Genomic DNA, 27,994 nt, shown 5'->3' on the forward strand with positions numbered 1-27,994 from the left:
CCAACCTAAACCCGTAACCTTTACTATGCAAATAACTTGACAAATTTGAAACTCATTTTTTTAGAACTTTATTCCTAAAATGTTGTACATACTGTATGCAATTAACCAAGGCTAAATGTTAGGTTAACAAAATGAAAATAAAATAATAACCCTGAAGCAAAGGAAATATAGCCTGGTCCCAGATCTGTTTGTACTGTTTAGCCAACTCCATTAGCAAATGTAGCAATAGAATTGGCAAGACAGCACAAACATATCTGGGACCAGGCGAGAGTACTCCCAGCTAGAACATAACGTTCTGAGAACCATATGTTTCTTAGTGCTTGGTGAGATTGTGGTTGTCCTATGGTTATTTTGCATACAACCTTCCCACAACTTTCTGGGAATGGAGCAGGATAGTTGCTTGGATTTGGAACATTCTCAGCACGTTTAAGGAACTTGACAAAAATGTTATTTTCTTGGTATTTCATTACCTTAACAAAACATTTCAGAACATGAACAGAACATGGCTACATTGAATTAAAATGTTGGTAATGTTCTAGGAACATTCTCCAACTGGTTTGACATTGGGAATGTTCTCAAATAGTTCAGAGAATGTAAAGGAACAACGTTCTCATGTGGGAATTTCAGTACTTCAGCATAACATTTCTTTCATGTTTACTTATGGCTCTATTTAAAGTCATGTTCTCAAATTGCTCAGAGAACGTGAAGAAACAACGTTCTCCTGTGGGAATTTCAGTACTTCATTATAACATTTTCTACAGGTTTCCTCATGGTTCTATATAAAAGTAATGTCTCAGAACATTCAGAGAACATTAAGAAACAATGTTCTGTGGAAATGTAATAAACCTTTAGTAACATTCAGATAAAGTTCTAATAATGCTATTTAAAAACACGTACATTTCATTCTTAGCATCAACAAAACCCTCTCTATTCTCTATCTTGTTAAGTGTGTTCAGGTGTGTTTGCCGTGGCCACTAATTGGCCACACCTAAACTTAATGAGTGCTTGTTTCCTTTGAAATGGGGTCTTTTGAATTGACTAAAATGAACAGCTTGAAAAAAACAAACATGGCATGCTAGTTTCATCCTGGTGGCGCAGAAGACTAATTCCATGGATAGAGAACAGAAGATCATTGGTTAAAATCTCACTGACGCCGTGTCACAATATATATATTTTTCTCTTCCCATGTGTGCTATCTGTGCTTAGAGTTTAAAACAGTTAAACTAAGCTAGCAGTGTTATTAAACATCTTATTGAAACATTCAGTGAAAGTTTAAAGTTATTCCTTATTCCTTACCTTCAAATAATCTATAATTTACGTTATCAGAACGTTAATAAACCCTCAGAGGAAAACTTTCAGTGAACCATAGTAAAACGTTCGCAGAACCTTCCTACAACCAAAAAATGGACTTTCACCCAACAGGCAAAATGTTCACCTCCGTTCTTTGAACGTTAAAAAACATTCAGTTTTACCGGTCAGAAAACGTATGGTTTCGTTCCCAGAACCAACGGGAAAACAAAAACGTACGTTCCCACAACTTCCAAGGAACGAAATGTGCTAGCTGGGCTGTAATTATTCTGTTTTCAGTAAAACTCCAACGATCCCGTCACTCCAACAGTAAAGCAGAGAGCATTGTCAGGTAAACACAAATACCGGTTAGCATATATTGTATTATCAAATTATGTGCACGCAATTCAGCACAATTTCCAACATAACATGCAGCGTATCTAGGGCCAGGAGTTTTTCCCGACCTAGATGACATAACCAGAAAAAAAAACTTTTGGGCCCTATAGTACAGTAATAACCTAATACTGTAGCTAGGGCCCCAAAAAATGTTCTCGGTCAGGTCACGTGGTCACTCAAAACTCCTGGTCTAAGAATACTGTATCTGCAGAAAGTCTTGTTGTCCGACACAAAATAAAATAAAAATCAATGAATTAAAAATAAATAAATTAAAACCAACGTTTTTAAAACCGAGATAAGTCACATGAGTGGGAAATAGAAGAAATAACAATGGCTTCTTTGCATCATCAATTCACTCGAGGGAATGTCTTAAAGTGATAGTTCAGTGATTGTAACGTATTTACTTATCCAGGTTTCCTTCCCTTGAAAGCGGTCTAATGGACAAAATAATTGCCGAACTATCCCTTTAAACTGTGTTTTGTAAACCTTCATGACGTCAGATTCAAATAAACAGGCCTGGGTTCAGTAAAGGCCTTCATACTGGAACTCTGTGTCTCAATTAACAACCGTCTCTGAGTGGAGTTAAATACTTTTTGTGCGTTGCTGATCGATAATGTATCACATCATGTATCACATATATATATATATATACCTTTTATATTAGATTCCCATGAACAGACCTTGGTAAAGTTAGCCTGGCTATAACAGACCGAATGCGGCACGAACTATTGTTGTTCGCCTTTCAATCTAGTTTAATCAGGCTATTGGTAAAGGCCTTTAAACCAACCACAGTCTCTTACAAGTTGAGTTAAATACTTTTTGTGCATCGTTGATCGATAATGCAGCTAAAGCACCACATATACATTTCCATAGCTTGTATAGCCAGAGTAGAAATTCTTTATATAGACACTGTAGCCTAATGAAAGCCAGGTGAGTTTCCAAAATCCTTTGTAGCGAATGTTGACTGCTATTTCTTTCCCACAACCTGGACAAGAGAGAGAAACAGATTATATCAATGTTTTCCAGTTAAGGAACGGAATTTGTCAAATTAAGCACTTTGCTGTTCAACAAGTGGTGTGAGTCTGGGTTGTCCAGAGAAACAAAGTACTGTACCATGTTATGAGCTACGGAGGCGTTGGGAAACCCATCCCATAACGAGACTAGATATTCAACAGTTCACTATGACAACTCCTCTGTGTGGCAAAGCTGTAAGGTAAGTCAGCACGAGGGTGATATTATTGAGCTTTTGATGAAAATATCATGCCATGCTGCTGCGAGTGTGTTTCGTTGTCACTGTGTCACCCCACTCTCAAACACAAAATGACAAGTCTAAGTGACATATCTCTAAACCATCTCCCAATGGTCTTCCATAGCAACCCCAACAAGCGTTCTGGTTTCTCATAGCAACGCCCGCAGCAAAGTCCAGCATCCAACTACACTTAGGTATCCAAAACAAATGTGTACATATATTTTTTTTTACATTTGTTTTGGATAGAACTACTTAGTTGTTCCTGCCATAACCAGCACTATACAGTTTATCCAACTACACTTCTTTGGTGAGTTCGTCTGTGAACTCAGCCATGATGTCATGCACCCAGATGTCCCTCTCCTCCTGCGAGGTGTCGACCAGGAAGACGGTCAACTTCCTGTCCCAGGGGTGATGCGCTTCCTGTACGGCCTCCAGCTGGGCCACCAACGGCTTCTTCTCTACGTGGTTCCGGAACACGATGGAAGCCTCCTCCGACCACTGCCTCGGCTTCACTCCTATTGGTGGAGGGAGAATGTCACATAGACTTACACCAAAATAATGAATACTGTACATCAGCATTGAATGCTGAAAACGATTAGTATTCTACAAATAAACAAGCGTTATAACAAAAGGCACACGAAAGTACCTTATAATTTCATAAAATGGAAAGCATTTCTCCAGTCAATGGCCGTGTCCGAAATCTGTGTCGCCTACTACTTACTAAAACTACATAATGTGTACTGTTCTTACTACATACTATTTAAAATGTAATGTTTAGTAAAAACGTATGTAGTAAGCAACAAATATGAACATACTACTCATCCATAATGAGAAAGCATCATCTAATGCGCAATCGCGCTTGTTCCCCGCCATTCATACATTTCTGTAGAGCGTGTCCCCTATTCTGATTATCAGCTATTGTCAAACACACGTGGGTGTGAAAAGACGATTCTCTTCTTCAATAGTGTGCAGCGAATTTTACAAGATGGAAATCCGACATCTTGGCATTTAAAGCACACAAAATGTTCTACATTTCACATTCTTTAAAACTTTCTTATATCCAAACAGCCTAATATTTAGATTGCAACTATGGGTATTCAGACACGACCAATGTCTATCGTTGCCACCTGAGGCCTCCCTTCTCCAAGGTTTTGAATTAATGGAATTATCAGGACGTTAAGGAGCTTAAAGTTCCAAAGCAACATTTTTTTTCTCAATATCAAATCATTTCTGGGTAACAAGTAAGTAAGTACCTTATTGTGATGGTTTCAATTAAAATTGTAAAGAAGGAACAAAAATAGCCTCTTAGCATTTCTCAAGCAAGAATCTGGCTAGGATTGTCAGGGAGTGGGGAGGGAAAAATTGAAAAACAGCTTTTATAGGCAGATAGGTTTGGAACTCTCTTTCTTATTGGTCGATTAACTCATTTACCGCCTGGTAATGTCACCAGGCAGACCAAAACTCCATCCCATCAAAACAGGCTGAAACATCAGTCTTTTAAAACAACTCTTACACTAAAAGAGCATTATCATGAGTTTCACAATTTCACAATATTATTCCAATCTCATAGTATGGAAATATATATAAAATATAGGAAGTCATGTTTTTGACTGCACTGGGCCTTTTAAGGCCCATGTGACACACTACTAAGTGAGGGTAGGGATGCTTTATTTGTGTGTTCACAACAACAACAGCAAATGGAACCCATTTTGAGGGACTTAACTATTTTTCTAACGTGTGCCAATAACAAGAACCACTTGTTGTAGATTACTTTGCTATGTTGAGGTGAATAGCAAAATCTAAGGTACATAATATGGTTGCCGGGAGGGCAACACTTCCTTAGTTACCTGCGAGTTGTGCAGTGATGCCCTGGAATGGCAGCTGTCTGAACTCCTGGATTAGTGGGCGAAGCTGGGTGCAGCTGACCAGCTCGTGTTTACCGTAGTCCAGCTCATAGACAGACACCAGGCCGTTGGTCAACACCCCCTTCACCAGCACACGGTGCCAACTGGGAGGACACCGAGAGAGGTCAGAGGTTAGAGGTCAACTAATCAAGTTCATTCAAGTTAATCCTTAGCCCGGGGGGACCAAATAATCTAGATGGCTAATCAAATTATTGAATGCAGCCAGACTATCCTACTAGAAGCCCTACCCAAATCCCTCATACACACTTGAAATATACAGTGCCCACACATACTCCCAAGACACATTCCCAGCCTTTCCCACCCACTCCTCCCTCTTCTCACTTGTTCTCCACCTTAGCAGCGTATATCTGATTCTTCTCCACTTTGAGAGGCTTCTCCTCTGTTTTATTATAGTACAGGATCATCTCTCCCATCAGAACTACCAGCTTGTACATGTCTCTCCAGGGTTGCAGTACGAAGTGACCCGGGTGGCAGGCCACGGACACATAGATATCCATGTTGTGACCTGCAGCAGAGGCATAGATATGGAGAGTTTGGACATTAAGGTTTCAGCACTATGACGCATAGGTTGTTTTGTGGCATCGACCTTTCTAAATCAACGAACGGGAACAACAGACGACGAGGTTGGAAACAGCTTTGCGCAAAACACAAGTACTTTCATTTTCCGATGAAAAATAAACATTATGAAGCATGTAAATATGTAAATATGTAAATATGTCTCTGACCTGCAGGAGGGAGGTCCAGCAGCGGGGGTAGCTTAATAGGGGCGGTGGTTGAGGGAGGTGGGGGAGTTCCAGGAGGGGTGCCTGTACCCCCCGTTGGCCTGGGTCCCGAGCCAGAGTGGGCGCGTCGTAGCTGGGGCTTGGTCCCATTGGAGCTGGGAGTGGTTGTGGTTGTGGAGGTGAGGGTGGCAGTGGAGGTACAGATGGAGGTCTTGGAAGGGCTGTGATAACACAACATCTACTTTATTGTCAATTGTCACTAAAATGTGTATTTTTCCATTATCCAAACCCCACGAGAGTCCAGCACAATGGCAGGAGACTCCATACTTTAGGAACTAGGAATAGACTTGTTTTTGGAATCAACTCCTAGCCCTACCTGTGGCTGCTTAGGAAGACGTCTCCTTGGTGTTTGAAGAGGTCAGAGGCGGCCATTTGGCGGTTGAGGCTTCTCGTGGGGTCGTGGAAGTTCTTGTCGGTGAACAGGTAGACATGGACTACACTGCGCTTGGTCTTGTCCAGCTTGGCTATCTGTGGAGGGATAGAGGGAGGGGGTAGAGAGAGGGAGAGAGAGAAATAGAATTCAGAGGATGTCATCTGTAACCCTTTCCTGTAGTCAATGACCAAAAGCACCCCTTTAGCCTCATTGGTGGAATGTTATTCACATTTTTCATAATTAATCAAGAATATTAATAAAGAATGATGAAAATCCTGTATTACAATGTCAAACCACTTTGTTATATTTCAGTGTTCTGTGATGTATATAAAGTGTAATATTGGGATGCAAAATCAAAATTGAACACATTTCAACTCTATATCTGACATGGTACAGGTGTCTTCTTTTTTTAAGCCCATAATCATGTGTGTGAGGTGTATACTTTTGACTACCAAGAATCACTATGTGTGACCCTGTATTAGCCTACTGCAGTAAAAGGTAACTTTAACAAGAAATTATGAAAAGGTCACTGGTGGAGTAAAAAAAACAACAATGACTACAGTTGAAGTCAGAAGTTTACATACACTTAGGTTGGAGTCATTAAAACTCGTTTTTCAACCACTCCACAAATGTCTTGTTAACAAACTATAGTTTTGGCAAGTCGGTTAGGACATCTACTTTGTGCATGACACATGTCATTTTTCCAACAATTGTTTACAGACAGATAATTTCACTTATAATTCACAGTATCACAATTCAAGTGAGTCAGAAGTTTACATACACTAAGTTGACTGTGCCTTTAAACAACTTGGAAAATTCCAGAAAATTATGTCATAGCTTTAGAAACTTTTGAGTCAATTGGAGGTGTACCTGTGGATGTATTTCAAGGCACACCTTCAAACTCAGTGCCTCTTTGCTTGACATCATGGGAAAATCAAAAGAAATCAGCCAAGAACTCAGATTTTTTTTTGCAGACCTCCACAAGTCTGGTTCATCCTTGGGAACAATTTCCAAATGCCTGAAGGTACCACATTCATCTGTACAAACAATAGTACGCAAGTATAAACAACATGGGACCACGCAGCCGTCATACCGCTCAGGAAGGAGATGCGTTCTGTCTCCTAGAGATTAAGGCACTTTGGTGTGAAAAGTGCAAATCAATCCCAGAACAACAACAAAGGACCATGTGAAAATGCTGGAGGAAACAGGTACAAAAGTATCTATATTCACAGTAAAACGAGTCCTATATCGACATAACCTGAAAGGCTGTGCAGCAAGGAAGAAGCCACTGCTCCAAAACCGCCATAAAAAATCCAGACTACGGATTGCAACTGCACATGGGGACAAAGATCATACTTTTTGGAGAAATGTCTTCTGGTCTGATGAAACAAAAATAGAACTGTTTGGCCATAATGACCATTGTTATGTTTGGAGGAAAAAGGGAGATGCTTGCAAGCCGAAGAACACCATCCCAACCGTGAAGCACGGGGATGGGAGCATCATGTTGTGGGGGTGCTTTGCTGCAGGAGGGACTGATGCACTTCACAAAATAGATGGCATCATGAGGGTGGACAATTATGTGGATATATTGAAGCAACAGGAAGTTAAAGCTTAGTCACAAATGGGTCTTCCAAATGGACAATGACCCCAAGCATACTTCCAAAGTTGTGGCAAAATGGCTTAAGGACAGCAAAGTCAAGGTATTGGAGTGGCCATCACAAAGCCTTGACCTCTATTCTATAGAAAATGTGTGGGCAGAACTGAAAAAGCGGGTGTGAGCAAGGAGGCCTACAAACCTGACTCAGTCACACCAGCTCTGTTAGGAGGATTGGGCCAAAATTCACCCAACTTATTGTGGGAAGCTTGTGGAAGGCTACCTGAAACATTTGACCCAGGTTAAACAATTTAAAGGCAATGCTACCAAATACTAATTGAGTGTATGTGAACTTCTGACCCACTGGGGATGTGATGAAATAAATAAAAGCTGAAATAAATCTCTCTACTATTATTCTGACATTTCACATTATTAAAATAAAGTGGTGATCCTAACTGACCTAAGACAGGGCATTTTTACTAGGATTAAATGTCAGTGATTGTGAAAAACTGAGTTTAAATGTATTTGGTTAAGGTGTATGTAAACTTCCGACTTCAACTGCATATCATGTGTCTCAGTGCAGATTTACAGCGTTGTGTTTGTGTATGCATGTGTATTTGTGTGCGTTCATGTACCTTCATACTACAGTCTGTAGAGTTGAGCACGGCGTCTCGGAGCCACTGAACAGCGTCTGGGGTCCAAGAGCCCACACCACTAACAGCCAGGTCAGCCAGACAGCACTTCACTGCCTAGAGAGAGACTACTGCACATCAGACTACATTACCCAGACAACACTTCACTGCCTAGAGAGAGGGCGTGTTCGAGCGGATCACTTTAGTCAAGTCGATGACCATCGTTGGTCACCGCCTTTCAAAATATTTGCATTATGGTTTAAAAAAAGATCAAAAGTTCATGCAGCTTTTGACGAAGTTGCCTTCAAGTTGCTGCAGTTGCTTTTCACCAACTGCACCATGCAGACATCACTTGCATTGTGGGAGGCTCTATTTCACGGTTCCCCAACTGGAGCGGGTTGGTTTTATTTGTCCCCCCCAAGTTTTCTGAGCAAAACAAAAGTAATTTATATACATATTGTTTGTATTTTCATTGTTGGACATTACCATTGACATCATATCAGTTTACCAGGATGTCAGACTATCTGAACACCTACAGGCCTTTGTTTCAAAGCAAAAACCCTCAGGATGCACGCTCATAACAAACCACACACACACACCATCCCCCGTCCCACAATACATCTCTCCTCTGTCCTCTCGTGTGCTGACCTGTGGTGGAATAGCAATCAGGTCGTGTAGGAAAGGGGACGGGACTTCCCTCAGTTCAAACACCTCCACCGAGGCCTGGACCCCCAAGTCTATGAAAAGGATGTCTAGGACTCTGCTGCCATGGAGATTGGTTATCTGTAGGAAAGCAGCGAGAGAGGTCATGAGTCTGGGGTATCTCTGTACACAATGAGTTCAGCTCAGTTCATAAAAAAAAAAAACCTGGATAGTCCATTCAGCAACAATTATCACCGTTTTCCAGGGTGTCCTGGGATGGATAAAATAATCCAAATGATATAATAAGATAAGTGAGGTTCACTCTCAAAGATAGGACACTCCTATGATCAGAGTGGAGAAAGGACTGAAATTAACTGTCCCTTTTTTTCAATTCTGGACCAAAGTGTAGACATCCTTCCTATTTGGCAGCAGCTAGCAAAACGTATCTATCTGCCTCTGCCACATCAGCTATACAGTATTGACCCTGAGGTAATAGTATCCATCTCACCTCCACGCGAGACCATTTGCCCTTGTAGCGAGCCAGACAGCCTTTACCACAGAACGGTCTAGACACCAGGAACTCTGATGTCACCTGCCACACAGAAGAGATTATGCCGTCAATATGGAGCAGGGTTATGTCATCAACGTGAGACAGACACAGGGAAAAAGAAACAAGAGGCCTATGGTGACTGTCACAGTCAATAAATAAATAAAAATCTAACAACAACACATCAAGATAATAACAAAATACCAGATACATGTAACATGATGTAGCTTGCCCTTGTGCTATGTATATATCTGTATTGTATGCATCTGAAATAATCTGAACAATTTGACCGGTTTTAATGAATTATAACGGGGGGGGGGGCCTACGCTAGGTAGTAGTAGTATGTGGCCAGTAGGCCAGTCCCAGTAGGTCAGTTCCAGTGTCATGTGATCAGATTAAGTGGCCTGTGTCTTAACCCCAGATTATGGTCCTTAATCTCAATCTGGAAACAACTATCTGCCACTATGCCTCCTCAGAGTATAAGGATGAGTGACAGAGGCTCTACCACACGCGCAGGCACATACATACACAGGGTTGCACACCGCACCCGCACACACACAAACAGGTACCTGTGAGTGGAAGTAAGCCTCGGTCTTCTCCAGTATCTCAGTGAGTTTGGCCAGGCCTCGAGAAGGGAGCTGGCAGTAGATGGTCCCGTCTGAACACACACTTCTCACCGCCACGTTCATATAGGCACTGTTCACCTACAGGGGGGAGAGAGAACCATGGCTGGGTTAGACATGAACCCATTCCGCATATTTAAAAATGTGTGAAGGTGCAATCTGGCATCTGGGAATATGTTCCACGGTTCATTAAGGTTTCGAAAATGGGAAGGCTAATATTTAGATATTACCCCAAGATTAAAATAATCATGACTGAAAAACATATATTAGTACAGTATTGATGAAGGATGCTCAAGAATCTCTTCAACCCACTGACAGCAAATTACAATAACAGTAGCGCACCTGTAGTGGGCTGGCTAGGGTCTTGTCCTGCAGGGCTTTGATACAGGCTGCGTTGATGTTGACATCATCATCCTGCGACGTGTCATACAGGACCACCAATGGGGTCTGCTCTCTCTCCAGGATCTCAGCCAATAGGATCTTTCCGCTAGCCATGGACTCAAACTTCTTCAGAACAGCAGGCTCCTGGCAGAAAGTCTCCAGACCTGGATAAGAAAACAGAGGCAGACAGACACTTCATTGAGAAGAAAGAAATCGGAATCCAACCCTCAACCTGTAAACACTATTGTTAAAAAAATATATAACTGAAAATCCTAATCAAAACTCACCAGCCAATTTACACTTGGTGGCCTGGAAAGGCAGCTTGAAAAACGTATCATGCAGCTCAAACATTTTGGCCTTGCTGATGACTTCCGAAAACCCGTGATCCACATAGTAAACCTAAAGATTAGCCAACAGACACAAAAAGTATGTGTGGAAAAAAACAGAGAGATGCAATTCATTTTCTAAAATGTCAAACCATAAACTCTCATCCTATCCTCAAATCATTAACATGGCACCATAGATGTTTAATATGACAAGTAACCTAAGCAATAGAAATCCATGTATCTTTATTCAATTCCATTGTCTCCTGTTCCAACCAATTGACCTTTGACCTCACCTTGACCTTGTCGGTCATGACCTCTGTAACTTGTGCTCGTAGTATCTCCTCCTCTTCCTCAGCCCTGACGGCTGTCAGCTGACCAGAGGTTGGAGAGGCCAGAGGGGTACGACTGTTGTTGTCTTGGCAACAGTAGAACTCTCTCATCTTATCCTCCAGAGCCTCCTGGGCCTGGGAGTAGCCCTCTCCTATGTACCTGGATCGAGTTAATACACACACACACACACACACACACACACACACACACACACACACACACACACACACACACACACACACACACACACACACACACACACACACACACACACACACACACACACACACACACACACACACACACACACACACACACACACACACACACACAGAGAGAAAGAGGGGAGCGGGGTTAGGAGCGATAAAGAGGAAGAAGAGAGCGAGAGAGAGCGCGAGAGCACAACCACATCTTATGGGACAGCAAAGTAATTTTCATTTATTTTCAGTGCTGTAAGTCCAGCTCCGACAGCACCTAGGGGCTGGTCAACAAATCATGCCCTGTTCATAATGAACTATAACCAAACAACTGGCCCTCAGAGCCAGTACCAATCACACATAACCAAACAACTGGACCTCAGAGCCAGTACCAATCACTCATAACCAAACAACTGGCCCTCAGAGCCAGTACCAATCACTCATAACCAAACAACTGGACCTCAGAGCCAGTACCAATCACTCATAACCAAACAACTGGACCTCAGAGCCAGTACCAATCACCCTTAACCAAACAACAGGCCATAACAGCCTGTGCCTATTACAGAGGTTCTTACCGAAGTATGACTCCGTTGGTATTGGTAGCTTCCACCACCAGCACAGAGGGGTACTCCTCCCTGGGGATGAGGAGAGGAGGTACAGCCTGGGAACTGAGCCTCCTCCCTACCTCCTCTCTGGCCCTGCGCTCCTCCACTGACTCCCTCCTGTTGCAGCTCTCCTCCTCCTTGGTCCTCTTGTACAGGATGGCCCTCTTGGGGTTGTCCGGCATGGGGTAGTCTACGGTGCAGAAGTCGGAGAGCAGCGAGAGATTCTCCAGGACGTGTTCGGGGAGTTTTGTCTTGTACGTGTCCAAGTAGAGTTTGGGTAAGGCGTGGGCCCATAGACCGTTGCTGTATTTCACCAGGAGCTCCCCGAGCTTCTGTTTCAAGTCGGGGGAGAGGGTGGAGGGGGAGGCTGTTTGACTGGGGGAGGTGGAAGGGGGTGAGGGGGAGAGGGCTCATGGTGGTGGTAGGGGGGCTGGTAGGGGGCTTTGACTGGGGTTTGATGTCCGTGGATGGAGTGAAAGGGGCGGAGGTGGGGGATAGGACTCTGGCAGGGACAGGGGATGGGGTCTGTGTATGTGTTGGTTCTTTAGCTGGGTATAGGAGTAACTCTTTTGGGTTACTGCTGCAAGGTTTCTCTACCTGAAACAGAAGAGAAGGCCAGATCCTTCTTCAGATACACAGAACCAGCCCATCTAAAAAACACACTCTAAAACAATAGTACAGGAGTAATGAATTGTACAATAGAACATATTTCACTGCATGCTATGCAGCTGTGGGGACCTACAGGCTATTTGCCTTAGAGAGTATCAACTTTTACAAAAAGGTCTAAAGATGCAAATATTTTTGCTCATGCAAAACAGATGATTGAATTCAGCCTACTGCTGAGTATCTAACTAACTATAGGAACATTTGTTTACTCAATGCGCCCCTGTACAATATCGGTATTACACTTTTGCAAACACATTTCATTTATTTATCTTCCCTGTATTCATATTCAGTAAAATATGTGACCTGTAAGTAAAGTCTCCAATATAACTTACAGTGCATACGTGTGTCCAGTGCTCCAGATCTTTGAGTGCTTCGCTAGGCAGGTCCTGTTTGTACAGTTCTCTGTAGAGCTGGGGTAACTTAGACACCCAGAAGCCATTACTGTATTTTTTCAGCACCTCTCTGAGACGCCCCTGCACCTGCTGGGGACTGTAGTTCCCGCCAGCAGAGGAGGGGTTGTAGTCCTTGGGGGAGTGCTGTGGCTTGGGCTTCCCAGAGCCAGGACTCTCGTTGAGGTTTGAGGGAGCTGAAGGAGAAAATAAGGGGCGGAAGACATTTTAGAGTCAAGCGGATGTTGGTTAGGCATGGATGTGTACGAACCTCTACAGGTATATCCTGGTTATTGGGGTGATATGTAATAAATAAGTCAAGTGACTCTCTGTCCTGACCAGGCAACTAGGGCCCAGAGAAAAACTCCTGGACCTAAGTAGGTGTAGCTTATCTAAGAACGACGTGTTACATTGCGAGAGACTCTTGGTGTATCAAGGTAACACAACAACAACAAAAATAGTCTGTTTCCTGGAGCCTGTATCTTATTACTACATCATGAGTTTGTAGCTTGAAGCTAAACTCATAATGTTCTTGCTTTGAGATGTGTTGCGTTTAAAAGGACAGTAATTTAAAAAGGCCAGGAACCAGAGGGGCCAGCCATTCATATGTTAATAACTGTTTGAATAAGGTTCTAGTACCTGGAAATGCCTCAGATGTAAAGACTCATCTCTGATTTTTTTAAAAAATGTACCTTTATTTAACTAGGCAAGTCAGTTAAGAACAAAATCGTATTTTCAATAACAGCCTAGGAACAGTGGGTTAACTGCCATGCTCAGGGGCAGAATGACAGATTTATACCAGATTTGTACCTTGTCAGCTCGGGGATTTGAACTTGCAACCTATCAGTTACTAGTCCAACGCTCTAACCACTAGACTACGCTGCCACCCCTGAATGAGGAAATACATCCCTGATTAGAGTGCAAGGATGAAAACAGCCATGCTTGTGTGCCTTGAAGACCCTTGCTCTTGGACATACACCGAGCCACTACTTACTGTTGCTTTGGGTATTCCTGGATAGGTGAGCGTGCACTTCCTTCTGGAACCGTGATGGAAGTGTCATCCTTTTGTCTGACCTACACAAAAGGAAGAGAGAGTGAAATGAAGTGTTGACTTTGAGCCATTTCTACTGTATCTAAACGACACACTTATGAATCAATGGAGGAATATCAAACGTGTGTGTTGAATTTTTTTGCTTGTTTGTTTCCTGTTTGGAAACATCATTTCAGCCTGCGTCCCCATTTCTCAACCGAACAGAAACTTTGGTGGAAGAAGCCAGCGAAATCACTCAGTCAACCTAGTCAGTGCTAGACTAGACTATACAGTATTCTGTACACACTCCATAAACAATACCCCTGTGCTCTAGAGTCGAGGGGCCTGAGATAGTCTAGAGGTCTCCTCATAGAATAATTCCTAGAACGGCCCCTATTCAAGTCCATGGGTTGGTGAGCCTTCCTACAAACACCATTTCTATTGATGGCCTCTCTTGATTACACCATGCTACCCAGAATGCTCTCTGATGGGAGTCTCTCCATCCCAGAATGACCTTAGACAATAGGGACATAACATTATGAATACATACGCTCATACAACTGGGTCGCCGGGCAGAACAGTACTGATGCACCATAAACAGGCCATTCTTTGGCTACACAACCCCAGACATACATAATTGGGGCCAATAGTTTGTCATAACCACATTATGTTGCCTGATTGACCAGGAAAAACTCCCCTAGTTGTAGCCTATGAGTTTCTTCCTAATCAGGAGAGGGCATATGTTCAACACTCCTGTCCCCACTGTATATAAAACTGAGATGCAACTTGGACTGGAATCAACATTAAAATATTAGAAAATAAATATTGTAAACTATGATGGATTGCTATAACTGTTCAATTGTATTAGCCCCAACAGTTAACTCGGAAGCCAGACAAGATTTTGAGAGCGGCCAAAATGTGATTGACCCCACAAACCCTCACATACCACCAGTGATTACTTGACAATGGCCAAGCGATCAGTGGCTGCACCACCCAGATTTTTCCTCTAGTTGCAGATAAAAGTGTGTTTGTGTGTATGTGTATCTGCATTCCTGTGTGTGTGCGCACGCCATGCTCTTGTGTGTGTGCGTGCTGCTTTGTTTGTGTGCTCCCACGCGCATCCCTCTGCATTTGATCGGAGGCGTCAGATGAAAGTGCCCAGACTGTACGACTACAGATATGCTGATTCATTGGGCTGTTAATCTGTAGTAGAATAGGAGAGGGATTAGCCTGCCTTGTCCCTATGCTTTCAGCCATGTCACTCCGGTCTCCCCTGTGGTCCATTGTCTGGTTAGAGAGCACCAATGATACACACACACACAAAAAAAGAGTGAATCGGGGTACGGTCAGTTGTTTTCATTAGCTAGCTGTTAGCCACATTGTGGGGGTGGGAGGGGGGGTGGGAGCGAGAGGGGGTGGGAGCGAGAGGGGGTGGGAGCGAGAGAGAGGCTGCTGCATCCCTGGTGCTACTGCTGAATAAGCACGGGGGGAGGACTGAGGGAAGAGAGGGAGGGAGGGAAGAGATGGCTGGCCCCACTAAACTAAACCAACCATTGGGTTCCAGCGCCCTTCATTCACGATTCTATTCTCATTCAGGTCATGTACCAAGGAAGAAAGAAAAAAAAGAGGAGAACAGAGGAGGAAAGAAAGAGAAAGAAAGAAACTGAGAGGAGAGTGACTGACAGATAAATAATCCTTGTCTTAGTTCTTTTTGTCCTTTCATTTCCCTGATTCTTAGACCATGGAACAAAAGTCCCCCCTCACAGTGATGGCGATGCTTCCAACTCAAAGTAATATTTCCTAAAACAGAGGAAGAAACTCGAACTATTTACATAACAGCACGACAAATAAGAAGGGACCAAATAAGAAGCCCTCATTTTTGGTTCCTAGAGAGTAATTGTACAGAGACAGCATGTTAAACAACCCCAGAGGAAAGTTATTCACACTACTAGGCTCCCAAGAAGAGAAAAGTTTTTTTCCCTCCATTATTTGTTATTGAATTAATTTCAGTCATGATTAGAATTAATAGTGTAGTCTAACCAGTCTAGTCTATGGTTTCCACCAATAACCACTCACCTCTCTGAGGGCACAGAGGACTTCCTGGTGGTAGGGGTGCTCTGATGGGTTGGTTTGTTCTGGTTGGAACTCTGATTAGTCTTCCCTTCTGATTGGGTGTCCCTCATGTCCCTCCCCTGTCTAAAGTCATGTTGGCCCCCTGACCGGCCGCCCCCGCCTCCTCCTCGCCCCACACCACGACCCCTATGGTCTGGCTGTCTTAGGGAGGTTCTGGGCTTGGCTGGGGAGGAGAGAAAGATAGTGATGTCAGGATGATAGGAAATACACACATACATATGTACAGTATATATCCCTCAAAACCACATGTGGACCAGGAAGCCAGCTCCACTGCTTTTTTCCCATTCTGCCCCACCAATCAGGGACTGCTTCAGACCTGGAACACCAGGTGGGTGCAATGAATTGTCAGGTATAACAAAAAAGAACTGTCGAAATCCGGACCTCAATTTGAATTCCTCTGGTATACACACACACACACACACACACACACACACACACACACACACACACACACACACACACACACACACACACACACACACACACACACACACACACACACACACACACACACACACACACACACACACACACACACACAGTTGGCAAGAGGATAAATAATACATGTAAACAAGACATTGAAAAAGGGCTGTCTGCTTATCTTTAAGTCAATCATAAAAACAGCTGAGTAACTAATACTGTCACTGTAGATCCCACCATTGTCATCATTATGTCTTGCTGTTCAGCGAATAGACTACATCATAGAATACATCAAGCATTCTGCTAAACACGGGTATGTGACCAATACATTTGATGTGATACCTTCTAGTTCACTCTGCAATAACTTAAAGCAAGGTTGACAAGTCATAAAACCTTCAGTGCGATCGTCATCCAACTGATGACATTGTAGATTTCTAATCTGCTCAATCCCGGCATCGTCATATTCTTTTTTTTATCCAAGCTCTGATTGGATGCCAGATATTCTACAAAGAATACCCCTGCAGCGCTAACATCACACCCATTAACCTAGTTCCAACATCCTATCCAATCCAGAGCCTTCTATTTACATTGTAAAGGCTCTGATCCGATCCAGCCCTAGTATGACATCATCAGCCTGAGCCCCACTCTGGTAATAAATCATCAATATCAGCCCAACCCAGCTGAAATGACATCACACAACAAACAGCCCAGATCTTACACACCACACCACACCTCTCAGCCTGACTGTCTCCTCCTCCCTCCCTGCTCCTCTGTTCATCCTTTCCGCTCTTCTCTTCCTCCCTTCCACTCCTCTGCAGAACCTAGTACTTACCAAGCCTTGCTATTGCTGAGAATGAGACACCACAGCAGCAACCATCGGCAGCCTCCGTATCCCACCTCCTTCACAGATATAGGCTGTGACTATAGCTAATTACAGTACGCGCTGGCCTGTCTCAATGCATACCAGTGACCCTATCCCTCTAGGGACATGCCGTCTGATGTTAGGTGAGGCGACACCGGTGGTGGCGAGACAAAGACGGCAGACACAGCAGCAGTAGCGGCATCACAGTCCCAGAGTCCCTTGGTTTTCTATTTCAGAAAGGATCAATATACCTAGCTGTGATCAGCCCCTGTTCAGGAGATATGAAGGAAGAGAGAGAGAGAGAGAGAGAGAGAGAGAGAGGAAGAGAGAGACAGAGGAGAGAGAGCGAGAGTGGAGGGAGAGAGAACGCAGGAAGAGAGAGGCTGCTGCGTTGGCATGTGAATCAACACCTCGTCGTTTGATTCTAAATCCGCTGTTCGCTGCTGCGATGAGACTGCATGAGCTTCTCTCCTCCTCTCTCTGTCCGTTTAGACTCCCTCTCTTTCTCCTTCCCTCTTTCCCCATCTCTTTGTCTCTTGCTCTCCCCCCCCTCGCTCTCTCCCACCCGCTCTTTCTCTCCCTCCCTCCTTTCTCTTCCTCGCTTGCTCAATCTCCCTTCTCCTCCCCTCTCTCTCCCTTCACATTTCCTGAACGGGGGCTGATCCCAGCTAAGACTATTGATCCAAGCGAGGGTGTCTATACAACGACTGTGTGTGTGTATCAGTACAGCAACTTGGTGTGTGTGTAAAGAGTTTCATTCCAAAACACTATATATCACTCCCAGTTAGGGGGAGTGATGAGCTCTACAGCAGTCTCACAACTCAATCGCTGGTTGAAAACTGTTTTCTGCCCCTCCCAAAAGATAGAATTTGTAGATAATTGGCCCTCTTTCTGGGACTCACCCACAAACAGGACCAAGCCTGGCCTGCTGAGGAGTGACGGACTCCATCCTAGCTGGAGGGGTGCTCTCATCTTATCTACCAACATAGACAGGGCTCTAACTCCTCTAGCTCCACAATGAAATAGGGTGCAGGCCAGGCAGCAGGCTGTTAGCCAGCCTGCCAACATAGTGGAGTCTGCCACTTGCACAGTCAGTGTAGTCAGCTCAGCTATCCCAATTGAGACCGTGTCTGTGCCTCGACCTAGGTTGTGCAAAACTAAACATGGCGGTGTTCGCCTTAGCAATCTCACTAGGATAAAGACCTCCTCCATTCCTGCCATTATTGAAAGAGATCGTGATAACTCACATCTCAAAATAGGGCTACTTAATGTTAGATCCCTTACTTCAAAGGCAGTTATAGTCAATGAACTAATCACTGATCATAATCTTGATGTGATTGGCCTGACTGAAACATGGCTTAAGCCTGATGAATTTACTGTGTTAAATGAGGCCTCACCACCTGGTTACACTAGTGACCATATCCCCTGTGCATCCCGCAAAGGTGGAGGTGTTTCTAACATTTACGATAGCAAATTTCAATTTACAAAAAAAAAGACGTTTTCGTCTTTTGAGCTTCTAGTCATGAAATCTATGCAGCCTACTCAATCACTTTTTTATAGCTTCTGTTTACAGGCCTCCTGGGCCATATACAGCGTTCCTCATTGAGTTCTCTGAATTCCTATCGGACCTTGTAGTCATAGCAGATAATATTCTACTTTTTGGTGACTTTAATATTCACATGGAGAAGTCCACAGACCCACTCCAAAAGGCTTTCGGAGCCATCATCGACTCAGTGGGTTTTGTCTCTGGACCTACTCACTGTCACAGTCATAATCTGGACCTAGTTTTGTCCATTGGAATAAATGTTGTGGATCTTAATGTTTTTTCTCATAATCCTTGGACTATCGGACTACCATTTTATTACGTTTGCAATTGCAACAAATAATCTGCTCAGACCAGAACCAAGAAGCATCAAAAGTTGTGCTATAAATTCTCAGACAACACAAAGATTCCTTGATGGCCTTCCAGACTCCTTCTGCCTACCCAAGGACATCAGAGGACAAAAATCAGTTAACCACCTAACTGAGGAACTCAATTTAACCTTGCACAATACCCTAGATGCAGTTGCACCCCTAAAAACTAAAAACATTTGTCATAAGAAACTCGCTCACTGGTATACAGAAAATACCCGAGCTCTGAAGCAAGCTTCCAGAAAATTGGAACGGAAATGACGCCACACCAAACTGGAAGTCTTCCGACTAGCTTGGAAAGACAGTACCGTGCAGTACGAAGAGCCCTCACTGCTGCTCGATCATCCTATTTTTCCAACTTAATTGAGGAAAATAAGAACAATCCGAAATTTATTTTTGATACTGTCAAAAAACTTCCTAAAAAGCAACATTCCCCAAGTGAAGATGGCTTTCACTTCCGCAGTAATAAATTCATGAACTTCTTTGAGGAAAAGATCATGATCATTAGAAAGCAAATACGGACTCCTCTTTAAATCTGCGTATTCCTCCAAAGCTCAGGTTGTCCTGAGTCTGCACAACTCTTCCAGGGCCTAGGATCAAGAGAGCCACTCAAGTGTTTTAGTACTATATCTCTTGACACAATGATGAAAATAATCACGGCCTCTAAAATCTTCAAGCTGCATACTGGATCCTATTCCAACTAAACTACTGAAATAGCTGCTTCCTGTGCTTGGCCCTCCTATGTTGAACATAATAAACGGCTCTCTATCCACTGGATGTGTACCAAACTCACTAAAAGTGGCAGTAATAAAGTCTCTCTTGAAAAAGCCAAACTTTGACCAAGAAAATGTAAAAAACTATCAGCATATATCGAATCTTCCATTCCTCTCAAAAATGTTAGAAAAAGCTGTTGCGCACCAACTCACTGCCTTCCTGAAGACATGCTTCAGTCTGGTTTTAGACCCCCTCATAGCACTGAGACTGCACTTGTGAAGGTGGTAAATGACCTATTAATGGCATCAGACCGAGGCTCTGCATCTGTCCTCGTGCTCCTAGACCTCAGTGCTGCTTTTGATACCATCGACCACCACATTCTTTTGGAGAGATTGGAAACCCAAATTGGTCCACACTGACAAGTTCTGGCCTGGTTTAGATCTTATCTGTCGGAAAGAAATCAGTTTGTCTCTGTTAATGTTTTGTCCTCTGACAAATCAACTGTAAATGGTGTTCCTCAAGGTTCCGTTTTAGGACCACTATTGGTTTCACTATATATTTTACCTCTTGGAGATGTCATTCGAAAACATAATGTTAACTTTCACTGCTATGCGGATGACACACAGCTGTACATTTCAATGAAACATGGTGAAGCCCCAAAATTGCCAACGCTAGAAGCCTGTGTTTCAGACATAAGGAAGTGGATAGCTGCAAACTTTCTACTTTTAAACTCGGACAAAACAGAGATGCTTGTTCTAGGTCCCAAGAAACAAAGAGATCTTCTGTTGAATCTGACAATTAATCTTGATGGTTGTACAGTCGTCTCAAATAAAACTGTGAAGGACCTCGGCATTACTCTGGACCCTGATCTCTCTTTTGACGAACATATCAAGACTGTTTCAAGAACAGCATTTTCCCAACATTGCAAAAATCAGAAACTTTCTGTCCAAAAAGGATGCAGAAAAAGTCATCCATGCTTTTGTTACTTCTAGGTTAGACTACTGCAATGCTCTACTTTCTGGCTACCTGGATAAAGCACTAAATAAACTTCAGTTAGTACTAATTATGACTGCTAGAATCCTGACTATAACCAAAAAATGTGATCATATTACTCCAGAGCTAGCCTCCCTACACTGGCTTCCTGTTAAGGCAAGGGCTGATGTCAAGGTTTTACTGCTAACCTACAAAGAATTACATGGGCTTGCTCCTACCCATCTTTCTGATTTGGTCCTTCCGTACATACCTACACGTACGCTACGGTCACAAGACGCAGGCCTCCTAATTGTCCCTAGAATTTCTAAGCAAACAGCTGGAGGAAGGGATTTATCCTATAGAGCTCAATTTTATGGAATGGTCTGCCTACCCATGTGAGAGACACAGACTCGGTCTCAACCTTTAAGTCTTTACTGAAGACTCATCTCTTCAGTGGGTCATATGAGTGAGTGTAGTCTGGCCCAGGAGTGTGAAGGTGAAGGGAAAGGCTCTGGAGCAATGAACCGCCCTTGCTGTCTTTGCCTGGCCTGTTCCCCTCTCTCCACTGGGATTCTCTGCCTCTAACCCTATTACAGAGGCTGAGTTACTGGCTTACTGGTGCTCTTTCATGCCGTCCCAAGGAGGGGTGCATCACTTGAGTGGCTTGAGTCACTGACGTGAAATTCCTGTCTGGGTTGGCGCCCCACCCTTGGGTTGTGCCGTGGCGGAGATCTTTGTGGGCTATACTTGGCCTTGTCTCAGGATGGTAAGTTGGTGGTTGAAGATATCCCACTAGTGGTGTGGGGGCTGTGCTTTGGCAAAGTGGGTGGGATTATATACTTCCTGTTTGGCCCTGTCCGGGGGTATTATTGGATGGGGCCACAGTGTCTCCTGACCCCTCCCGTCTCAGCCTCCAGAATTTATGCTGCAGTAGTTTATATGTCTCGGGGGGCTAGGGTCAGTTTGTTATATCTGGAGTACTTCTCCCATCTTATCCGGTGTCCTGTGTGAATTGAAGTATGCTCTCTCTAATTCTCTCTTTCTGTCTCTCGGAGGACCTGAGCCCTAGGACCATGCCTCAGGACTACCTGGCATGATGACACCTTGCTGTCCCTAGTCCACCTGGCCGTGCTGCTGCTCCAGTTTCAACTGTTCTGCCCGCGGCTATGGAATCCTGACCTGTTCACCGGACGTGCTACCTGTCCCAGGCCTGCCGTTTTCAACCCTCTAGAGACAGCAGGAGTGGTAGAGATACTCTTAATGATCGGCTATGAAAAGCCACCTGACATTTACTCCTGAGGTCCTGACTTGCTGCATTCTCGACAACTACTGTGATTATTATTTGACCATGCTAGTCATTTATGAACATTTGAACATCTTGGCCATGTTCTATTATACGCTCCACCCGGCACAGCCAGAAGAGGACTGGCCACCCCTCATAGCCTGGTTCCTCTCTAGGTTTCGGCCTTTCTAGGGAGTTTTTCCTAGCCACTGTGCTTCTACACCTGCATTGCTTGCTGTTTGGGGTTTTAGGCTGGGTTTCTGTACAGCACTTTGAGATATCAGCTGATGTACGAAGGTGTAACGGCTGTTGGTGGAAGAAGGTGAGGACCAAGGTGCAGCGTGGTACGTGTTCATCTTTTTTATTTGAACTGAACACTGAATAACAAAACAAAGAGAATGACCGAAACCAAAACAGTTCAGTCTGGTGCAGACACAAAAACAGAACACAACTACCCACAAGACACAGGTGGGAAAAGGCTACCTAAGTATGGTTCTCAATCAGAGACAACGATAGACAGGTGCCTCTGATTGAGAACCACACCCGGCCAAACAAAGAAATAGAAAACAGAACACAAAAACATAGAATGCCCACCCCAACTCACGCCCTGACCAAACCAAAATAGAGACATAAAAAGGATCTCTAAGGTCAAGGCGTGACAGTACCCCCCCCCCCCCAAAAGGTGCAGACTAAACCTATAGGGGAGGGTCTGGGTGGGCATCTATCCGCGGTGGCGGCTCTGGTGCGGGATGGGGACCCTTGCCGCCAACCCCGGACAGGAGGGCGACTCTGGCTGCGCCGGACAGGAGGGCGACTCTGGCAGCGCCGGACAGGAGGGCGACTCTGGCAGCGCCGGACAGGAGGGCGACTCTGGCAGCGCCGGACAGGAGGGCGACTCTGGCAGCGCCGGACGGACGGACAGGAGGGCGACTCTGGCAGCGCCGGACAGGAGGGCGACTCTGGCAGCGCCGGACAGGAGGGCGACTCTGGCAGCGCCGGACAGGAGGGCGACTCTGGCAGCGCCGGACAGGAGGGCGACTCTGGCAGCGCCGGACAGGAGACCTGGTTCTCGGAACAGGCACAGGACTCACCAGGCTGGGGAGACCTACTGGAGGCCTGGTCCGTGGAGGAGGCACAGGATAGACCGGGCTGTAGGGGAGCACTAGAGATCTGGTGCGTAGCCTTGGCACCACTCTTCCAGGCTGAATGCCCAGTCTAGCTCGGCACATGCTGGGAGCTGGAACAGGCCTCACTGGGTTCTCCTGGCAAACTGGGGAAACCGTGCTTAGAGCCGGTGCAGGATATCCTGGCCAGAGGAGATGCACTGGAGGTCTGGAGAGCAGGGCTGGCACCATCCGTCCTGGCTTGATCCTCACCCTAGCCCGGCAGATGCGGGGAGCTGGAATGTAGCGCACCGGGCTCAGAAGGCGTACTGGAGATCTGTAGCGCCAAGCTGGCACAAGACGTGCAGGGCTGGGGAGGCGCACAGGAGGCCTGGTGCGTGAGGCTGGCACAGTCTTCACCAGACGGCTAGCACGCACCTCAGGACGAGTATGGAGAGCTGACTCAGGTGACATCAAATCCAGGACACACTCCGTCGGGCGGATGTCGTGCCTCATGCACCAACACAGCAACTCACTCATTACTCTCTCCTCCAATCTCCCCATCAACTTCTTCACTGTCTCTGCCTTGCTTCCGTCGCTCACCTCCAATTTCGCCCTGATTCCGCTCTGGTTCCATCCTTGGCTCCGTACGGCACGGGGAGTTGACTGAGGTCTGACTCCAGACTCTGCCACACTTTTTTTTGGGGGGGGGGGGGGGGGGGGGCTTCCTTGCCAGCCATGTTCCCTCGTATCGCTGGTTCCCTTTTCCTGCTGCCTCCGAACAGAACACAAAAACATAGAATGCCCACCCCAACTCACGCCCTGACCAAACCAAAATAGAGACATAAAGAGGATCTCTAAGGTAAGGGCGTGACAGAAGGGCTATATAAATCCATTTGATTTGAATTTGATTTGATATATCCATTTTCTGAAATGTTTGTAAATGAGCTTTTATTGTATAAAGACATTTTGAAAGAGACTGGTGTGTTTTTTCACTGTCAAATCATGGAATGGGCTTGTTCAATGGCAGACACCTATGTTTAAAATCTATCACTTAATGGTTTCAGAGCGACAAATAATCATGTTTTTTTTACAAAATGCTATATATCTGCCTCACTCTCACAGAAACAAGTAGTACTGCTGGGTTTTACAGTCAAATATAACAAATAACTACATTTTTAATAAAGAACTTCACAAATTATACATTTAAAATAAAAACTAAAATATGAGATCTGTATGTAAAACATCTTCATTTGACATTTTTTGTCATTTAGCAGATGCTCTAATCCAGAGAGATTTACAGTTTGTGCATTCATCTTAAGATAGCTAGGTGAGACAACCAAATATCACAGTCAAACATACAGGATATGAACATTCCATTCCAGCTCAACAATGGATATATAGCATTTAGCAACAAAATAAAACATTTTCATACACATCTAAAATCTATGAATTAAAAATCGAAGTATAGTATTTTACACATACATGAATGTACCCATAAGTAATCATTTCTGATTTTAAAAAACACCCATGTGAAAAATTGGTGGATATAGCATTTTGGAAATAAACTCTTAGTGTGTATGTGTCGGTACAGCGTCTGGTCTTGTACGAGGCTTTTATTCTTAGTACCTTTGGACCGGCCCAAAATATCTATAAATATCTATAAATTATCTTTCAACCTGTCAACTTAGAATTTTACATTGTCCTACATCATTGTCCCATTGCAAACTCATGTAGGGCATCGAGTTCAGGCGTATTCTAAAAACAAGCTCAAGTGTCTGTGTAATTTGATAAGTTAACTGAATGTTCCCCAGTTTTGATCCAAAAGGTGGCATTCCATGGAATCAGTATGAGGTGAAATCTTAGTTTCAAAACACTTGAATTTCCTCTCTCAGCTAATACAATAAAAGGCATTCAGTGACAGTCACATAAGCCTCCTCTACTCAGATAAGACCCAATTTGCCATTCTATAGGTCTACAAGTCTAATGGTTATGGAAAAAGCAGATGGATTTAGGCAGTCAGACCCCCCCCCCACACACACACACACGCGCCCTACCGTTGAGGACGAGAGGGGCGGCAGGCTTCACTCTCATCTGACAGTTGACCATTTGGGGTCGTCCAGTCTTCTTCGAGGTACGCTGGCGAGCCACCAGCTTGGCAACGTGGGCAGTCTCACCAGAGACTGAGGCGAAAAACACCATCTGGAGAGGGAAGAGAGAACCCCCCCACACACACACACACACACACACACACACACACACACAAACAACAGTTAGCTAATAGCTACATTATCGGTCTGTATTGACTTTTGAACTGGTAATTAGGGGATAATTAGAACGCTTGAACTCTTCATTTTATCCAGTGGCTGGCTGGCTGGAAAATGACGTTTCCAAAAGTCAATGATTCTGAACGATTAGCATCCAGCTGGTGTGAGCTAAAGAGTATATGTACCCGGTGGTACCCCGCTCTTAGTGTCTCAGTTTGTGTGTGTGTGTGTGTGTGTGTGTGTGTGTGTGTGTGTGTGTGTGTGTGTGTGTGTGTGTGTGTGTGTGTGTGTGTGTGTGTGTGTGTGTGTGTGTGTGTGTGTGTGTGTGTGTGTGTGTGTGTGTGTGTGTGTGTGTGTCCGTCTGTCTGCTCATCCATACATCTCTCTGTTGGTGTATTGGTGTATGTGTGTGTGTGTATATATACACACTCTCTCCTCACCTCCCCAGAGCGGTTGCGCTCCATGCGGACCACGCTGGGCATGCTGTGCAGCAGAGCGTCCAGGTTGCCATGACCCAGCTGCTTATGAGGGATCTGTTCACCAGTCAGATCCTTGTATTCAGACTGGAGGCGGGACAAAGACACCCCGGGTCCGCTCTTATTGGCCGTCAGCACCTCCCGTAACATCTTCTTCACCAGCTCTACGTCTGCCATCTAGATAGAACACAAAACAAGGACATTTTATATATGACCATTTCTATTTTATTTTACCTGGTCGTCCCAATGAAGTCAAAATACCTATTTTTCAAAGGAGGGATAGATGCCCAGAGGGAAGAGGCCTAGCAAACTCGTTGGTAGCACTTTATATTATAACAAAGTGGAAATAACATGGTAATAGTTGCTATGGTAACAAAGCTATAGTTGTAGGCCTATGTTTCTGAACCTGTCTTTGGGGACAATACAGATTTGTTGTATTAAAAAGGATTGGTCCATTGGGTCAGGGGTGCCTTGTCAAACAGGTTTCTCATCACTGATCAGAGAAAACGCAGGATCTAGAGTTTCTCAGGTGGGTTCCAGTCTGTTTTTGTTGAAACAGACTGGCACCGGACCCTCCAGTTTGTAAAAGTTTAACCTCAGTATAAACATCAACTAAGTTCAATATCTGACACTGACAAATTTAAAACAAAAATATATAATAATAGATGTTTATGATACAATTAGTATCTGTCTAAATACAACTTTTGCAGCCGATAACAGAATCATGTTCAAAACTAAAATCATAGCCCCACATTGTAAACTAATATCAGGTAAACATAGAAAGCAGTATCTATATTGAAAGCAACTTAAAATAATAATAATAATAATAAGGTATTTGCTTAACTAGTTACTGCAGTCAACATGTTGACATTCTCTCATGATGGTCAAATTAAGTTTCACTATTACATTTCACTGTAATCGAGGGCATTCAGTTTCGTGTATAACTTCAGCACACTGCACAACGCCCCAATCTGGAATTTGCAGTGTATGCAGTTTGATTTAGCTTCAAACAGATACTTGTAGAGTCATTTTTATCGCAAAGGGATTTGGTGTTTATTTTCAATTATTTGATTTGATATAAGACACAGACAGTTCTTGAATTTGGCACAGAAAGGCACGCCCTCAATTTTCTCCAGCAACTTTCTTTTACGCTTTCCCTCGACTTTTTGTGAATACCGATGACTTAAGTGGGTCTAAATACAAAATAAATTGTGGATGAAAAACAAAATATGTCAACGTGATAAATTGTTTATAATAGGTCAGTGAACGCGTCTCGTGCCACTCTCTTCACAGGATTTCCTCTCCACAGAGAATAGAGAACAAGTGGTGACGTAATATGTCACATCCATACCCTCCATGCCAACAGAGAATTGGATGAAGTTGACGCTCTATGCGCGGACATTAAAAACCGAAAAAGCAAATAATTTCTTGGGATAAATTAGGCTGTCAAATATAATCTAAATTCTAAATGTGCATTTGCAACTGTCAACCAACAGCAACAAGCCCCAAGTGTCATGTCAAGCGACGTTGCGCTCTATCGAGTTCCGTACTCATGTCACTACTTGGGGGCACTCAAAGAGCGCTTATCCAAAGCGTTCACCGCCAACAAATAGGCTAATATCAAACTGAAATCGTTAATCTATCCAATTTTTGTGAAATAATTCAATAATCACACATTCAATAAACTCTTACCTTGCTGGGAATGAATACGGGGGATGGTGACCCGGTTAATTTATTCACGACCTGTTCGTCACACTCCCTGAAAGTTTAGCCCTGACTGTTCCGAGCTATCCCCTCTCTCACTCAACGCTGCGCTTGAACCAAGCCAAGCGTCTCCCAGTCCTCCGGTTTGTGGTTGGTGTAGCCACGTGTGTGTCGTG

General features: G+C 44.1%; 1 protein-coding gene across 1 annotated transcript; it reads right to left on the minus strand.

Annotated features, from left to right (window-relative positions):
* Positions 1-51: 51 nt before the first annotated feature.
* tdrd7b (tudor domain containing 7 b) lies at positions 52-27,972 on the minus strand. Its single transcript, XM_046328546.1, is given in 20 exon segments — positions 52-3,447; positions 4,780-4,940; positions 5,179-5,362; positions 5,583-5,800; positions 5,956-6,107; positions 8,242-8,355; positions 8,887-9,021; positions 9,389-9,472; positions 9,997-10,131; positions 10,393-10,595; positions 10,719-10,830; positions 11,051-11,246; positions 11,860-12,282; positions 12,284-12,486; positions 12,888-13,141; positions 13,939-14,018; positions 16,051-16,270; positions 25,429-25,573; positions 26,079-26,291; positions 27,807-27,972. Coding segments are annotated over 19 exon segments (3,453 nt in total). The 5' UTR covers positions 27,807-27,972; the 3' UTR covers positions 52-3,226.
* Positions 27,973-27,994: the final 22 nt, after the last annotated feature.

The sequence above is a fragment of the Oncorhynchus gorbuscha genome, linkage group LG25 (genome assembly GCF_021184085.1).
Source record: "Oncorhynchus gorbuscha isolate QuinsamMale2020 ecotype Even-year linkage group LG25, OgorEven_v1.0, whole genome shotgun sequence".
Taxonomy (NCBI): domain Eukaryota; kingdom Metazoa; phylum Chordata; class Actinopteri; order Salmoniformes; family Salmonidae; genus Oncorhynchus; species Oncorhynchus gorbuscha.